The 18,619-nt window shown below is 33.5% G+C and overlaps 1 protein-coding gene across 1 annotated transcript; it reads left to right on the top strand.

The window, feature by feature from the left end:
* Nucleotides 1-1,576: 1,576 nt before the first annotated feature.
* LOC115723266 (probable protein arginine N-methyltransferase 6) lies at nucleotides 1,577-10,051 on the top strand. The gene is made up of 13 exons (XM_030652706.2): nucleotides 1,577-1,961; nucleotides 3,016-3,081; nucleotides 3,395-3,463; nucleotides 4,157-4,192; nucleotides 4,486-4,551; nucleotides 5,201-5,269; nucleotides 5,370-5,447; nucleotides 5,614-5,692; nucleotides 7,042-7,136; nucleotides 7,887-7,971; nucleotides 8,643-8,836; nucleotides 9,320-9,438; nucleotides 9,533-10,051. Exons 1-13 carry the CDS (start codon nucleotides 1,659-1,661, stop codon nucleotides 9,573-9,575), a joined length of 1,302 nt encoding a protein of 433 aa, XP_030508566.1. The 5' UTR covers nucleotides 1,577-1,658; the 3' UTR covers nucleotides 9,576-10,051.
* Nucleotides 10,052-18,619: the final 8,568 nt, after the last annotated feature.

The raw sequence follows: 18,619 nt of genomic DNA, 5'->3' as shown, positions 1-18,619 counted from the left end.
TCCTAGTGACGTATTGGGCGTAGGTACGGGCGTCAGTGACATATGATAAGTACCAGGCATAGGTACGAGCTCGTCTGATTAGATGATGAGATATATTAGTGCCAAGTTGTGGCATGGACTCACCTGATTAGGTGGTGCAATGATATTATATATGATGTTGCATTATGACACGGGCTTGCCTGATTAGGCAATGTAAATATATGAGCATATCTAATTCTATGCATATGGCTGGTTATATTACTTACTGTTGAATATTAGGTTTAATCATTATATGATAATGAAATGTATCGTTAGCTATTTAATGTACCCTTCTTTATTACTTTTCTGGCCGAGTCTATGTGACTCACGGGTGCTCTGTGGTGCAGGTAAGGACAAGAAAAAAGTTAAAACATCCATGAGATGACATTTTCTAGCAATGTACATATTGACCCCACCGACTTGTGTGCCGAGTTGCCATGAGTTGCCATTAAGTTCAAGGTCCTATTTTTACTATTTTGGAAAATACAGGATCTATTTTGTCATTTAACAAAACAGAGGGTCCAATTGGTAACTTTTACAAAACACAAAGTCCAAAATGGTATTTACCCTTTATTCAATTACGAAAACCTATTATATAATTAAGCCTTAGTAGTTACTAAGAGAATCTCCAATATAGTGCTAAAATAGTAGTGTAGTGTTATATTTTATTACATTTAAAAATATTAGCTCTCCTATGGTGTGCTAAATCTTGTGATAAATTTAACTCATGTTAAAAATTGTACTAAATTTGACACAAGATATAACATTGTGCTAAATTTATACCAAATTTGACATAAATAAATGCAACTTTTTTGATAATTAAGAATAAACTTTTAAAAATATTTTTTAATTATAATATTATCATTAATTATTTTTTAAATATTTAATTTATTGATAATCATTAATAATATTTTACTTTTTTGTTATAATTTACATCATAAAATGCTATTGTGCATTGCAACACAATAGCAAATATTGTAGCAAATATATTATTTGTGTCAAATTTAGCACAATATTCACTTCAAATTATTCACATATATAAAAAAAACTTCAATAATATATATACAAAAATAACAAAAAAGTTACAAAATATGGTTGTACAAAATTTTAAATATTTTTACGATTTTTATGATTTTATTTATAGAAAATATAGTCTTTTGATGTATTTTTATGTTGTACTCTTTTAAGTTTAATGTTGATTTTTTTGTTATTTACATGTTAATTTTTTATTACTATTTGAATATTATTTTTTTGTTATTTTTATGTAATTTTTTTATTATTTTTATAGAACATATAATATATAAAAAATCTATTAACGTAAAAATTGAAAAAAAAAATAATTAAACTTATGTAATTATATAAAAAAAAGTGATGTAAAAATAAAAAAAAAAATAAAAAATTGACGAAAATTTAAATGTCATTTTTTTTCTATAATTTTTTTATTATTTTTATAGAATACCGTAAATAATATAAAAAAAAAAATTATTAACGTGAAAATTAAAAAAAAAAAACCTTATCTAATTATAAAAAAAGTTATATGAAAATGAAAAAAAGAAAGTTGAAGAAAAGAATAGACGACACGACATTCATTTAAAACAAAAGGCTTTAAGCGCTTTGTCCCGATAGGTTGGTTGAGTCAAATGATGTATTCGAACCCGACTCACAGTAACGGCTACCACCAACAGCCGCAACAGGACCAACACCCCACCGACCGCCGCCCCGAGATGAGTCACGGTCAACGAGCCCGCCGAGGACGTCGCCCCGGTTCTAGGTCACGTGACTCCTCCAGAGATGGCCATGACGGCGCTGGTAGCCTTAGGGTTTCCGACCAGAAAAACCTTCAACAACAACAGCAGCAGCAGCAGAGGCCGCCTTGTACGGAGTTCGACATGGCCTATTTCCATTCCTATGCTCACGTTGGCATCCACGAAGAGATGATCAAGGTTTCATGCGGTTTACTCCTATCTTCTTCTTCTTCTTTTCTCTTTCCCTGTTCTGCATTTTGAAATTTAAACTTTTGCACTTTCTAGTTTGACCATAATTTTTCTTTGCTATCAAGTTTTAGCTATCGTGTAAAGGCTAATGTTGATAGAAATGAGAAGAAAATGTTGAGGAAAGAAGGGGTACCGTACTTCAGTTAGAGTGTGATAACTCATAAGTAGGAGGCAGAAGTGGAAGGCAGGGTAAGATGTAGTGGGTTTAGTTTAGGATGAATTGGTTGTTTGGCTTTAATCGGAGAGAAAATGGATTAGATTATTGATTTCAATTATTAGTTTAAGCCAATTTTCAATCCATGCGTACTTGACATGTATTCTCTATTTTCTCTGGTACCAAACGAAGTCTTACTTTTCATCTATACTTTCTTTCTTTCTTTCGATTTTGTAGCTTTCTTACTTCCAATTTTCTCTCCTCCCTAACACGCCTTATGGGAAGGGAAGTGTTGAGGAAGGAAAGAAGTTTTACTGTTTCTTTCTCATTTTTTTATAATCGGATTAGAGCACTGGAAAAATATGCACGTCTGTTTTGTAGTAAAATTTTCGGTCTGAGAAGATGCCCAAGTATATTCGGGTATATGCACTTGGTAGCCGTCCAGTATGTTCGTTATCATCTCATGGTAGAAGCACAATCACATCCTAACTGTTTGTTTGCATCTGAGTTTGAAATGTGAGTGAAAACTCAACTGTATTTGTTTTAAGCATTATATCTGTAAAACTGAATTAGTCCTCCCTCCTCAAAGGGATATTCTTTATGTTTGATGTGTATTTGCATGTCATTGCTAAATGAAAATGTTGTCATCACATTACAACTCGAGTTGGCTTATGAACTGTGATTGAGGAGAATATTTCTTCTTCTATACATTGGGTTTCAGTTGCAACAAATTGTTTTGGTTATCACTTACCATAATAATAGTTTGTTGGCATGATAAAACTCAAGCTATGAATGATGTGTTAATATCAATGTAATTATTTGCTAATATGGTAAAATCTCATCATACAGGATCAAGTGCGGACTGAAACTTATAGACAAGCGATCATGCAGCACCAGAGTTCCATTGAAGGAAAAGTAATATAGCTTTAATTTTACTAATATAATAGTCTGCTGAATTAAGTGCTACTTTATTGTAAATACTTCTGTTTTTATTGGAATTGCAATTCCTAGTTTACAAACTTAAATAATAATTCAAATCAATACTTTGTAAGATTCATGAAACTTTATACTTTATGTAAACCATGCTTGCAGCTAGAGAGACTACATTTCTGCATTGAGTTTTGGTTCTGCTGCTCACTTTGAGGAATGTCATGAGTACGTGGTGGTTATGTGATTCACTTTCTAATGGTCTTTTACTTTTTGTTTTTCAATGGAACACTGCTTATAGGTTGTGGTTGATGTTGGCTGTGGCACAGGCATTCTTTCAATATTTTGTGCTCAAGCTGGTGCAAAACGAGTAAGCTTACAGCTGCTTGTAATTTTAATAATATGTGAAAATTGCCACTGTTTTTATCTATTACTGGCCAAATGCTCGAACAGTTATGTTTTGTATCTTATTAAAAGAAATCTCAAACAACTAAAAGTATTATTATCATCTTTTGATGAATGAGAAATGGCTTAAATTTGATGGATGTTCTGGTATAAAACAAATCTTTAAAAGAGGATGATTTCTTTCTTCTCTCTCTCTCTCTTTTGTAGAAGTGAAAAAGATGATGGTATTTTATTAATAGCTAATAGAGGAATTCATTTTTAACACGCCCAATTGTTCCTTCTATATCAATAAACTAGTTTTTTTTTCTCTCTTATGTATTATATTTACAAGGAAATTTATTCTTATGAAGAATCTGAGGTTATATTGTGCCATACTGCCATAATCTGTAATTCTTTGCAACTTGATTCTATTAATTAATTGGAATTTAGATACTCCCTCTGTCCTAAATTTTTATCTGCACTCCTAACATCGTTGCAGTCTTTTATTTCAAACTAAGTATAATAATAAATCCGGAATTGAAGTATTTTTTCTTATCCTTTATTTTTCATTAGGATTATTGTAATGGTGTTACAATTAGTATAACTAGCTTTACGTTTTTGACCTTTATCATCTAATTTGCATAATATATCTGATTGATTTTATTTTGTAACTTATCAGGTGTATGCAGTTGATGCAAGTGAGATTGCTCTGCAGGTACAATTTAGTGTAAATGCACATGTTTTGTTTTATGCCTAGCATATGTGTTATGGTCTCCATAATCTACTTGTCAAAATTCATATATCTATTAAGGTTTTGATGTGTGACTGGGCAAATGATTTTTTTTCTTTCTTGTTTATGGTTTGATGAACCGGCCTATAGAAGTTTCTCGCATTTATCTTGAACTTGAAAATGTATTGAATGCATTAGTTATTAGTTTCTACATAATTAAGAGCTGATTATTATATTGATTCTGAGCTTTGAATGGATTGATCTTGTTTTGCAAGCAGGCAAATGAAGTTGTCAAAGCAAACAATTTGTCGGATACGGTTATTGTATTGCATGGAAGAGTTGAGGTAAGATGTCTTAATGATGCGAATATGTTAGCAACAGTGGCTTCATTATTATGTAGAATTTGTTGATTTTACTCACATAGTAACTAAGACAGTGTAAATCCATCGGATTCTTATCTTTCAATTAAGGAGAAAAAAATAAAAGGTTCCAATTGGAATGAAAAGATTAACTTATAACGTGGAACAAATTACTAGAGATTTGTAGTTCTGAGGGAAGCCGGTTTTCTCACATTTGTTGTTTTTGGACACTGTTCCATGAAACAGGTACCAATGTGATTGTGGATTACCCATGGTGATTGTCTTGACAAACTCATTGGTAGATAACAGGACACTGGGATTCTCATTAGATTGAAATAAAGAAAGTATTTTTTTATTTTTTATTTTTTGTAATAGGTTGTGTTGATGGCTAATAAAGAGTCTAGTGCAAGTATGAGGTCATGGGAATGGTTCATGAGATTAATTTTTCTGCAATTTAAACTGGACTAGTGCTATAAAATCTACATTAGCTAACTGCCTAAGCATGTTCATGTTATGGGAGGGCTTAATTTTATTTTTCACCAACTGACTTACCACATTTAAGAGCTAGCCTTCTCTCTATACACATTATTTTATTTTGCATTTATCTTTACACCGAGGCATGTAAATTTTGCAGGATGTTGAAATTGATGAGGAAGTTGATGTTATAATTTCAGAGTGGATGGGCTACATGCTCTTGTATGAGGTAATTTCACACCTTGCAGTATGTTATCTAAATAATTAACTTTATTTAATTTGTGTTTTATTTTTTATAACTTAATAAGATCTACGTGGTTTTGTATTAGAGTATGTTGGGAAGTGTCATTATTGCTAGAGATCGATGGCTTAAACCTGGCGGTCTTATACTTCCATCACATGCAACGGTATGTTTGAGTTGATTGTTGGTTTATTCTAATCTATTTTCTAATCAAGAAAACGTTAAAGTTACTATGAGTTAATTTTAGTATGCTACTTTATTGAATTTATCTTTTATTTGAAATGAACTTGTGGCATGCACATTATGCTGAACTTAGCTTGAATGGTTTGCAGTTGTACATAGCCCCAGTGACACACCCTGATAGATACAGTGAAAGCATTGATTTCTGGCGCAATGTTTATGGAATTGATAGTAAGAAAACATCAAACTACGCAACATGAATTTCTTGATTGTGTTGGTGATATTTATGATCCATATTTTGTCCTATTTTCTATTTTTAGTAAAATTGTTTTCATGTATTGTAAGGTGATTTTTAATTCTTCTGGTATGTGTATATTTTTTGTGATACTGTATTGACTTACCTTGGACTTTTTCTTTTTCTTGGGAGGGTTCCTAGATTGTGTTTCTCTGTTTTTAAATTAGATACATTTTGCTTTGCTTTTCTTTCCTTTTTTGTTATTATTATCTTTTGGTTGGTGTGTGTTGGGGGGAGGGTCTTGTTATTTTTCTCTTCATCATTGAGATAGTAATCCATCCATTCAGTTCTTTTCAAAACGGGTTTCCTATTTGCTTTTAAGCTTTCTCAGGCTTCTTCCAGCACCTAAGTAAACATAATTGTGAAATAAGTTTTCACATATAGTGAGGTACATTTTTCGTAATATAAGCCTAGTGGTAATCAATATGGTTACCATCTGAAATTTATCAATAGAAATAATTCTTTTGACCTCATACCTTCGGCATTTTTTCCATTGAATGTGCTCCTGAATTACTTTTCCAAGAATTGCTTGGTGTTTTTGATACCCAGAAAGAGCCTTGAGTCTCTGCTGGTAGGTGTGATCAATTTGGGATAGATTTTCTTTTCTTGGTAGCCTGTGCTTGGAATGCTCAGCTTATATACCACAGAGCTTGATCTAAATGTGCTATTCTTCTTGTATAAAAAGGTGTATAATAAATAAAAGGGGTATGAGTGGAGAATAGGATAGTATAAATAGATGACGAAGGAGTAGAGTGGGTATGCAGGAATTTAGAATTTTTCTCTGCATCTGAGAGATCCCAAGGGATCACTACTGTTGTCTGTTTTCCTCTAATTCAATATTATACTCTGTGGCTTGGCTGTTTGGCTGGTTTTGTCCTACTGTTCTATTGTCTGGTATTATGTAACTGGGTGCTCTGGTGGCCGGAGCACAACAGCAACCTGCGCTTGGCGTAAGTTTATATATCACAGAGCTTGTTCTCCATAATGTGCTGTTCTTCTTGTAACTGATCCATCTAGACTGGAGGTTACTATTAGAACGTCAATCTGTAATACCTTCAATGTTTATTAATCATGTAGTAAACTTGACTTAAAATATTATCAGTTACAAAAAGTTGATCTAGAGTTTAATTACAAGAAGGTTTATACCTTTTCCTTGAGCACTTGTAGTGAAGTTTTCTGAGAAAGTTGATGATTACAATGTTTCTTTTTGATTGTTACTTTATTTTTATATATATATTATGACTCGAAAACAACATCACGCATTTTTCTGTTGTAATTGATTCAGTGTCAGCCATGATGCCATTGGCTAAACAATGTGCATTTGAAGAGCCATGTGTGGAGACTATAGTGGGTGAGAACATCTTGACATGGCCACATGTGGTAAGTCCCATCTTTTAAGTTCTATGATGGCACCGATGGGTAAATTTGTTAACTTTGAATATGTAATAACCACCTAATTTCTCTTTCACGAAGTGTATGGAAATTAATTTGCTGCAATAAGCGTGCGAATAAAAACCACTTCACTGTTCATCACAACCATAATTAATTTTTTGGGAACTCTAGTTAAATGAATGAAACGGAGTTCATCCCTATACATTTGACCTCGTCTCTTCTCTTTTTTAAAAAAATTAATTTCTTTTTGCTGTATCTGGATTTTCCCCCCTTAATTTGTTTTTTTTAGTCCAGAGCTCATTAAAATTTTCACTGTTTCCCTCATTTATTTAACAAAGCAATAGTAATAAGAAATCAGAAATACAAAAGTCATTGTTGTTTATTCATCCAATTCTTGAAATTTTCAGTTTTAATTAGAAATCTCTACGGATCATGTGTAAAATATCAGCATCAATTTTAATTAAACATAATTGTTTGGTGAAATTCCTTGGTTCTTTGTGATTGCTGTTTTTCCTATCTATCCTATTGTCAGATCCATAGATGGGGGCAGCTCTTTTGAGGTAATTGTTTTAGGGAAGTTTAGATCATTAGTATAGTGGAAGCATGGGCTGTGCCTCCTCAAAATTCAATAGATAATCTCACATGAAAACAAATAATTTTTTTCTGTTTTGTTGTGTACTTGTGTCTGTAGAAATTTTCAAGCTGTAGCATCTAATTATTCTTATGTATTTTTTCTAGGTAAAGCATGTTGATTGCTATACGGTAACAATTGGTGAGCTAGAATCGGTTCATACAAAATATAACTTCAAATCAATGATGCGAGGTGATCCTTTTTCTTTTCTTTGTTGGTTTACTTATTATTATTATTTAATTTTAAAAGATTATAACTGAAGATTTTTAGGTTGATGCAGTGGCTTAACTGCTTAGATGTACCCTTGGGTAGGACTGAATACTTTTATTTTTTGATTTTTTTAATTCTTTTTATAATATTTCTATGATTATTTCTTTCTTTCCTGAGCAATAAATATTGACAGATTTACTATTTACACAATCAGCTTTGTATATTCCTTGTACTTGAAGATTTTTATAGTGCTGATGTTCTTATTTCATACTACTTTTGTGAGAGTCATCAGTATACCTAAACTTTCCTTGTTTCATGAACAGATGTTTTGTTAATTTATTGTATAAATTTCAAAACTGAAAGGAAGTAACTGATTGATGGAAAATTTCCTAAAGAATACTAACCTATTATTAAGATAATATTATCTTATTTATGCTACATATTGATACTTCAAATAAAGTAAAATAACCTTGCTGAAGATAATAAGTATAAATGCAACCTAGGTAGCAAATTTATGTGTTTTACTGAAAATCTAGATTTAACTTCTGTAATTATTTATGACATTATGATATTCTCATCGAATCTTTATTGGATTTGTACTCATCTGTGTATTTAGTTTGCTCATTTGTTATTTTTGATACCTTGGTTTGCAGCTCCATTACATGGATTTGCATTTTGGTTTGATGTTGAATTTGCTGGACCTGCAATGTCTCCTACCCATAGTCATGCGCAACCCTCACTTACTGAGACACCAGTTGACGGTAATCAGAGGAAGAAACGGGTGAACCCAAATGAAGCACTTGTGCTATCTACCGCACCTGAGGACCCACCAACACATTGGCAACAGGTACACAATGCCTTTAGGTCAAAGTCTTGTGTACTTGATAACTCAAAAGACCTTGCACTGTTGTGCCTATATCTTCGAGGAGCTTGTAGTGTATGCCATTTTCTACATTTAGTTAAAGAAACAAAGAACACCATCTTGCTACACTGATTATACAACTACTGTAGAATTTAAATATATATGTTGAATATGATAGGACTAAATTTGCCTAATTGTTTAAATGAAGAAGTTTTCCTTATTATGTTAAGGATAGTAGGTGCATCATGGATTGAGTATTTAGGATCATTAATTTTAGAATTTGGGTAAAAAATTGAGTTAAATCCCCAGCCATGAGTTTATTGTACTCCGTCAAATGACCAGAGAAAGCTTGGTATTAATTCTTTGGAGGAAATGGGAAGTGAATCATATAGTCAATCAACTCCTTAATTGTGTTGTAGTGTACCTTTATGATTAATAGTCTAGTGTTTAACAAAATTAAATTTGCAGACGTTAATATATTTCTACGAGCCAATAGACGTGGAGCAAGATCAACTGATTGAAGGTTCTGTAACATTATCACAAAGCAAAGAAAATGCTCGGTTTATGAACATTCACCTTGAATATGCGTGAGTTTTCACTTGTTTTAAGTTAATGACATTTTTACTTCGTATAAAATTTAAAAACAACTCAAGAAGCCATTGTATTTTGTTGCTATTGCAGTTCAGGAGGTCGTTCCTTTGTGAAAGAGTCTGTAATGCGCTGACTTTACCTGTTGCATTTCAATTTAAGGCTTGGTTACTCGTTCCTCTTGTTCTACCTGCACCTCCCTTGCTGCCCCAAAAGGTTAGGTTTTTGACAAAGTTCAAAAACTTTACTACCAGGGATACTATGCAGGTTCACTCATTTCACTAGTGTAACCATGTAAAGAAGCCTTACAAAGATCAGATCTGCGGCTGATTTTAAGAAAGTTTTGACATTAACCCCTGTTTGTTTGGGCTTTACAAATGCTGATTTGAGAATGGTCTTGATGTTGTTTCTTCAAAACGTTCGTCAAACGGGTCTTTTAACTGTTTAGTCTTTTTCTTTGTTGCACATCATTAGAATCTAGAACTATGCCAATTTTTAGACATCTTGAGTTGAGTCCATTTGAAATTCTAACAGATTCATACTAACATCCTTGTCATTTAACTCATTGTATTTTTGCACCTCTATTAATCATTGATAAGCTTCATTTCAGTATTTTCGATTAGCTTATTATACTATTTGATACGATCCATTATCATCTTTATATAATGTTCTTATTAATCATTGATCATCTTCATTTCAGTATTTTCGATTAGATTATTGCTCTACAAGACCAGCTCTAGCGAAGTTTGATGGTAGTGCATCATAATTTCAATTTGCACTCTAGCCTAATATCAAAATAATTTGGCTAAATGTTCACTGTTGTTAGTATTTTGTTGCACAATTTGTCGATGATCGTTATTATTATTATTATTATTATTATTATTATTATTATTATTATTATTTTTGAGATAATGATCGTTATTGTTAATGTCATGTGATAATAAATAGGTAAAAGTAACTTACTCGGGGATGTAAGTGTTGCAAATTTTATTACATAAGAATTTTTACAGCATCCTTATTTTATGATATTATTTTACTCATGCATTTATGACTGTTAGAATGCATTAGCTATATTAGCTTTATAGTTGTAAAATGGTTTAGTTAGTTTCCTATTTAGTCTCTCTAATTTAGTTATTTCTCATTTACTCTCTAATTTTGTATATTAATACATACTATTCTATTTAAAAATATATATAATTCATTCAAAACACATTTAGAGAGTGAGCTCTCACTGTCGGCACCAACAGACAATCCAATTGCCGATCTGCAGAACTTTGGAGTTTGGTGGCTGAAACCGTCGTGCGTGAGCCACACGCGCTGCTTGAAGCTGTGGCGATAACACCCACGCGCCACAGCGTGGGCGCGTGTGAGGTGTCATTTCCCAATCGTTTCTCGGTCGGTTGCCTTTTTTGGTGTTTCTGACTTTTCCGTGCATCTATTTCAACCATTGTTTTCTTCTTATGTGATTGTTGAGGTTCGTTTGTCAATCTTTGGTGTTATTTTATCCTTTATCTGCAATGTTCTTTTCTGTTTTTGATTTGGTTTGGGTTTTCCTATTTTGCTTGTGAGATTTTAATTACTAGCTTGTTGTCTCATTTTATTTACTCCTTTATCAAATTTGTTTATTAGTTTGTTGTTGGATTTAGTTTGGTAGGAGGAACATAAAATATTTGTAACGGCCTCCGAAAGGTCAGTTCTTATTTTTGCAGATAAATGTGCTGACTTCTTACAGTATCAAGAGTCTCTTAAGTATTCATCTTCTTCTATTAGAGTAAACTAAATTCGTGTCTCCTTTTCTCGTCTTCCAAATGAGTTATTGATTCTGGTGCTATAGACCATATGACAGGTAATTGTAGCTTCTTTTTTAATCTTCAACCTCACGTTTTCATTTCTATTGTTACCTTAGCCAATGTTTCACATCTCGTGTTCTTGGATTTGGTACAATTATCTTACTCCAATACTTCATTTGTCGTCTGTCTTACATTTATTTAATTTTTTTTTAATTTGATTTCTATCAGTCAACTTACTCGTGATGTTAATTATTGTATCTCGTTTTTTTTCCTGATCATTGCTTATTTCAAGATCTTATGACAAAGCAAATTATTGGTAAAAAAACATGAATTTGGAGGCCTATACATTCTTGATACACCAATACCTAAATCAGTTGCTTGTTTTGTTGTACAATTCTCCTTCAAGGCACATTGTAGGTTAGGTCAGTCATCTCTTTCTCCGCTTAAAAAGCTGTCCACAATATAGTAAGTTATCTTTGTTAGATCGTGAATCATATCAGTTTGCTAAACATCATCGACTTAGTTCAAGTCTTAGAGTCAATAAACGTGCTAGTGTTCCTTTTGAATTAGTCTATTCTAATGTTTGGGGTCCTCCTATCATTTCTAAACCCAGTTTTTGTTATTTTATTACTTTTATGGATGATTATTCTTGTGTCACTTGGTTGTTTTTGATGATGAATTATTCTGAATTGCTCTCTATTTTTTGTGCCTTTTGTGATGAAACTTAAAATCAATTTAATGTGTATATTCGTACTCTAAGAAGTGATAATGCCAAAAAGTACAAATCTAGTTTACTTCAATCTTATATGGTTTAAAATGGCATGCTTAATGGAACTTCTTGTGTTGATACTTCATCTCAAAATGGTGTAACAGAATGAAAAAATAGGCATCTCCTTGAAACAGCTAGAACCCTCTTATTTCAAATGCATGTTCCTAAACCGTTTTGGACCGATGCTGTTTCTACTGCATGTTTTTTATTAGCCGCATGCCATCTTCTATTTTTCATGGTGAAATTCCTTACAATTTTTTTTTCTTTCTAATAAGCCACTATTTCCTAGTGAGCCAAGAATTTTTCGTAGCACTTTGTACGTGATGTTCGCCCACATATAACTAAATCAGATCCCAAGTCATTGAAGTGTGTATCCCTTGGATATTTTCGTCTTCAGAAAGGGTATAGGTGTTATTGTCTCGATCTTAATAAATATCTTGTTCCTATCGATGTTACTTTTATGAAAAATACATCTTATTTTTTATCTTCACCCACTCCTACTGGTTAGGGGGGAGGATGATAATTTGTTGGTATATTCTGTCACATCCTCTATGCCTGATACATGTTCTGAGTCTCTTGTTCCTTCATCTGCCTCGGTTATTGCTCCCGCAATGCCTACACTTCTACTACCTCCCGAGCCTCCTATAGTGTACTCCAGGCATCCACCTCCTACACCTCTCGTTTCATGTCCTCCACCTGCATTTTCATCATTAGATCTAGAACTCAACTATGATCTTCCCATTACACTACGTAAAGGTAAATGCCAATGCACTTATCGTATTTCTTCTTTTGTTTCTTATAATCATTTGTCGTCTTCTTCTTGCTTTTTTATTTCATCTCTTACTTCTACACTATTCTTAAAACTGTTCGTGAAGCTATGTCTCATCCTGGTTTGCTTGCTGCAATGATAGAAGAGATGAACGCTTTAGTTGCAAATGGTACTTGGGACTTGGTTAATTTACATTCAAGAAAATGGGCCATAGGGTGCAAATTGGTTTTCATAGTTAAAGTCAATCCAGATGGACCAATTACTCGCTTAAAGGCCCGCCTTATTGTGAAGGGTTATGCTCAAACCTAGTGGACTATTATGATACTTTTTCTCTTGTTGCTAAACTCACATTTGTTCGATTGCTCATTTTCATGGAAGCTACTCATCATTGGCCTTTGCATCAACTTGATATTAAAAATGTTTTTCTTCATGGAGATTTTTAGGAAGAAGTGCATATGGAGCAACCTCTTGGAATTGTTGCTTAGGGGGAGTTGGGGAAATTTTTTTTGTCTTCACAAATCTTTATATGGATTGAAACAAAGTCCTCGTGCTTCGTTTGAAAAATTTAGTCAGGCTGTTGAGAATTTTAATTTGTTGAAAATTAAGTCAAATCATTCTATGGTCTATAAAAGATCAACTGCGGGTGTCATTTTATTAGTTGTGTATGTGGATGACATTGTTATTACAAGAAATGATATTAGAGGCATCTCATTCCTTCATTCATTCATTCATACCCAGTTTCAAACGAAGGATTTAGAGGTGCTCAAGTATTTCTTGGGAGTTGAAGTTACTCAGAGTAAACAAGGTATTTTTCTATCTTAAATAAAGCATGTACTTAATTTGTTAACTGAGACATGAAAATTGGGAGGAAAACCTTGTAATACTCTAATGAATTTAGCTATGCATCTTACATGTGACGGAGAACCATTTGAAGATCTCTAGATTGGTTGGAAAGTTGAATTATCTAACTATGACTTGTCCATGTATTGCATTTTGAGTTAATGTTGTTAGTTTGTTTATGTCTTCTCTAACAATTCATCATTGAACATAATTAAAAAAAAATTTGTGTTACTTGAAAGGAGCACTAGGACAAGGTATTGTTACAAAGATCATGAACACACCCAGATTGAGTGTTTCTCTGATGCAGATTAGGCATGCTCCAAGGTAGATAGACAATCCACTTTAGGTTATTGTGTATTTGTTCGGGGAAATCTGATCTCTTGGAAGAGTAAGAAGCAAAATGTTTTGTCTAGATCCAGTGCAAAATCAAAATATAGAGCTATGACATAGTCTTTGTGTGAGATAGTATGGATTTATCAGCTTTTGACTTAATTTTGGTTTAAAACTTTAGTTCTAGCAAAATTGTAGTGTGATAATCAAGTAGTTCTTCATATTGCATTTGATCTTGCATTCCACAAGTGACTAAGCACATTGAGGATGATTGTCATTTTGTTCATGAGAAAATTCAACAAGGCTTGATCTCCACAAAATACGTGAAGACTGGAGAGAAATTAGGAGATATTTTTACAAAGATTGTGAATGAGGTTCGGGTTGATTATCTTTGTAATAGGCTGGGCATAATTAACATTTATGCTCTAGCTTAAGGGGGAGTGTATATTAGTTGTAGAATTTAAAGTTTTTCTATGGTTAAGAATTTCCTTAAACAAATTGAGGAACGTTTTGCTAAAAACGATAAGGTTGAAATGACAACACTTCTTGGTTCTTTAATGAACATGCATTATAAGGGTCAATGAAATGTAAGGGAGTACATTATGGAAATGCATCGTATTGTCTCAAGATTAAGGACACTTAAAATTGAGCTTTTGAATGATGTACTTGTACTCGTAGTTTTGTTAACGCTTTCTCCACAGTTTAACCAATTTAAAATTAGTTACAACAGTAAAAGGAGAAATGGACTCTCAACGAGCTCATTTCCCATTGTGTGCAAGAGGAAGAAAGGTTGAAAAAGGACAAAACTGAAAGTGCTCACTTGGCCACTACCCCTAAGGATAAGGGCAAGAAAAGAAAATTTGAGAATGAAGCTGCTAAGGGTCCAATTCAAAAGAAACAACAGGATTCTAAGGGTTGTATCTTTTGTAATCAACCTGGACATGTGAAGAAAGATTGTGCCAAATATCACGCATGGCGTGTAAAGAAAGGTATTAATCTTACTTTGGTATGTTCTGAGGTTAATTTAATTTTAGTACCTAGAAAAACTTGGTGGATAGATACTGGTGCTACTACTCACATAAGTGTTTCTATGTAGGGTTGCCTGAGCTACCGAAAGCCAAGTGATGGTGAAAGACACATTTTTGTGGGCGATGGACAATCGGTAGAAGTGGAAGCAATTTGGCATTTTAGATTGTTATTAGGAACTGGTTTTTATTTTGATTTGAATGACACTTTTGTTGTGCCGTCTTTTAGATAAAATTTAGTTTCTGTTTCTTTGTTGGACAAATTTGGATATTGTTGTTCATTTGGAAACAATCAGTTTACTTTGTCTAAATTCAAATGTTATTGGAACTGGTTATTTAAATTCTTATGACAATCTTTATTTGCTAGAAACAATTGTATCCTATAATGAAACCTTGCATGTGGAATCACGAGGTACTAAACGCAAATTAAATAAAGAAAATTCAGCGTCATTATGGCATAAACGCTTAGGTCATATCTCAAGAGGTAGAATTGAGCGTCTTGTGTCTGATGACATTTTAGAGTCTCTTGACTTCACAGATTTCAATGTCTGTGTAGATTGTATCAAGGGAAAACAGACCAAAACCAAGAGATTAGGTGCCAATAGAGCTTCAGAAGTCTTAGAATTGATTCACACAGATATTTGTGGGCCATTCCCTACGACATCTTGGAATGGTCAATAATATTTTATATCATTCATAGACGATTACTCACGTTATGGGTACCTATATCTCATTCATGAAAAATCTCAGTCTGTGGACGTGTTCAAAGCTTACAAAGCTGAAGTAAACAAAAAGATTAAGAACGTCAAATCTGATCGTGGTGGTGAAACTACGGTAGATATGATGGCTGAGGTGAACAACGTCCAGGACCATTTGCTAAAATTTTAGAGGAATGTGGTATTGTCCCACAGTACACCATGCCAGGATCACCTAGCATGAATGGTAAGGAGCATGATCGCTCATTCTACCTTACCTGAGTCCCTCTAGGGAGAAGCATTACAGACAGCAGCTTACATTCTGAATAGAGTACCAAGTAAAGCGGTTGCAAAAACACCTTATGAGCTTTGGACAGGTCGAAAGCCTAGTCTAAAGCATTTCCACATTTGAGGATGTCCAGCTGAGGCAAGGCCTTATAAACCACATGAAAATAAATTGGACTCCAAAACAGTTAGCAGCTACTCTATTAGTTATTCTAAGCGATCTAGGGGCTATAAGTTTAATGATCCCACTGTCAGAAATATTTTTGAGACGGGAACTGTAACATTTTTTGAGGATGTTGAATTTGGGGGGAGAAATAAGGTTATAGACATTACTTTTGAGGAGGAATTGAATTCAAACTTAGTTCCTACTATCATTTTAGACAATGTTCAAGCTTCCACACTTGTCATTGATCGATAAATGAATCTGGAACCTCAACAAGTCAATGTTGAACAACTCCCAAATCAAGATGAGGTTATTGTTCCTGAAGAACAAATTCAACACCCTCAAGAAAGAGCCATTAAGGAGGTCCACAAGAGAGAGAAGAAATGCTATTTCAGATGATTATTTTGTATTTCTTCAAGAACATGAGGATGGAATTGGAATGATGGAAGATGATCCAATCAACTTGCATCAGGCCATGAAAAGTTCTAACTCTCAAAAGTGGATTGATGCCACGAATGAAGAGAATAAGTCTATGCAAGACAATAAGGTTTGGGAAGTTGTTCCATTACCAGAAGGTCTAAAACCAATTGGTTGCAAGTGGATACTTAAAACCAAGAAGGATGAATATGGTAATGTGGTGAGATTTAAGACACCTCTTGTAGCAAAAGGCTATTCTCAGAAACAAGACATTGATTATACAGAGACTTTCTCTCCGGTTTCATAGAAAGACTCTTTTAGGATAATATTGGCACTTGTTCCTCATTTTGACCTTGAGTTACATTAGATGGATGTTAAAACAACGTTCCTCAATGGCAACATTGATGAGACAATTCATATGGAGCAACCAGAAAACTTTGTGGTTGGTGACCCAAAGAATATGGTTTGTAAATTAAAGAAATCCATCTATGGACTCAAGCAAGCTTCTCGTCAATGGTATCATAAGTTTCATCAAGTAATTATCTCATTTGGTTTTGAGATGAATATTATTGATGATTGTGTATATCACAAGTTCAGTGGGAGTAAATACATATTTCTGGTTCTATATGTCGATGACATATTGCTTACCACCAATGATATAGGCTTTTTGCACGAAACTAAGAGATTTCTATGTAAGCAATTTGAGATGAAAGATCTTGGCGACACCTCTTTTGTTTTAGGAATTTAAATACGTCGAGATCGTTCTTGGGGTATTCTTGGATTAACACAAAAGAGCTATATCGATAAAGTACTCAAAAGGTTTGGCATGCAAGATTGTAGACCAGGTGATATCCCTGTTGCTATAGGAGACAAATTCAGCCTTGGTCAATGCCCTAAAAGCAGCCTTGAAATTTAGGAAATGAAAAAGATTCCCTATGCATCAATTGTTGGGAGTCTAATGTATCTTCAGGTATGTACGCGTCTAGATATTGCGTACATTGTTGGGATGTTAGGCAAATATTTAAGGATCCCTGTTATGGACCATTGGATAGCAACCAAGAGGGTTATGAGGTATCTTCAGAGAACAAAAGATTACATGCTCACATACAGGAAGTCAGATCATTTGCAGGTCGTAGGGTATTCTGATTCTAATTTTGCTGAATGCCAAGATAGCAGAAGGTCTACATCAGGCTATATTTTTCTGTTAGCTAAAGGAGCTATATCCTAGAAAAGTGTCAAACAAACACTTATAGCTTCTTCCACTATGGCAGCAGAATTTGTAGCATGTTATGAGGCATCAAATCAGGGAATATGGCTGACAAACTTTAACACTAGCTAGGCTGCGTATTTTGGAGAATGTAGAAAGACCACTCAAGATATTTTGTGATAATAAATCAATAATGATGTATTCCAATAACAATAGGAGCTCATCCAAGTCAAAACATATTGACATAAAGTTCCTAGTTGTGAAAAAAAGAGTGCAGAGTGGACAGATATCCATATAGAGCACATTGGGACAAACTCCATGATAGCGGATCCGCTCACAAAAGGATTACCACCCAAGGTCTTTCATGGCCACACTGCTCATATGGGTATAGTATTGCTTGAAGATAACATGATTTAGTGGGAGTTTGTATTTTCTTTGCATTATGTTTGTTTAAGACATTTATGTATTTGATTATTTTCTGATCAGAAATAAAGTTTTCAGTTCATTCACTCTGTTTTGTTATGTTTAAGTCTAACCTCACTTTATTTTAAGGAGGACTAGTTGGAAAAGGGCATGTTCGGTTCACATTGCATGTAATTTCCATACTACACATCCATGATTGATCTATGTTATTTGACTATATTTGTATATGTGACCATTGATGGGTTTAGTCATGATTGATATGACGAAAATCGCTTCGATCCTACATGGGTATAGTTGATGGACGAGATTGTTGTGAATGCCTTTACATAATAGCAAATTTTGAGCTCATAAGGTTATAAATTTATAAGGTAACATAAGTTGCCCAAGTGGGAGATTGTTGGATTAAAATCCTATTGTGGGCACATATGTATAATGTATATACTATATACAAAATTAAGTGACCAAAT

The sequence above is a fragment of the Cannabis sativa genome, chromosome 9 (genome assembly GCF_029168945.1).
Source record: "Cannabis sativa cultivar Pink pepper isolate KNU-18-1 chromosome 9, ASM2916894v1, whole genome shotgun sequence".
NCBI classification, from domain to species: domain Eukaryota; kingdom Viridiplantae; phylum Streptophyta; class Magnoliopsida; order Rosales; family Cannabaceae; genus Cannabis; species Cannabis sativa.
The sequence above is the reverse complement of the archived record's forward strand: the minus strand, read 5'-3'. Positions and strand labels throughout refer to the sequence as shown.

Bases quoted from the DNA above. Each gene is read 5' to 3' on its own strand.
- LOC115723266 (XM_030652706.2), top strand. From the start codon at position 1,659: ATGATGTATTCGAACCCGACTCACAGTAACGGCTACCACCAACAGCCG. The intron at 5,693-7,041 runs GTAAGAAAACAT...TAATTGATTCAG, and splicing joins CAATGTTTATGGAATTGATA to TGTCAGCCATGATGCCATTG. The intron at 9,439-9,532 runs GTGAGTTTTCAC...TTGCTATTGCAG, and splicing joins AACATTCACCTTGAATATGC to TTCAGGAGGTCGTTCCTTTG.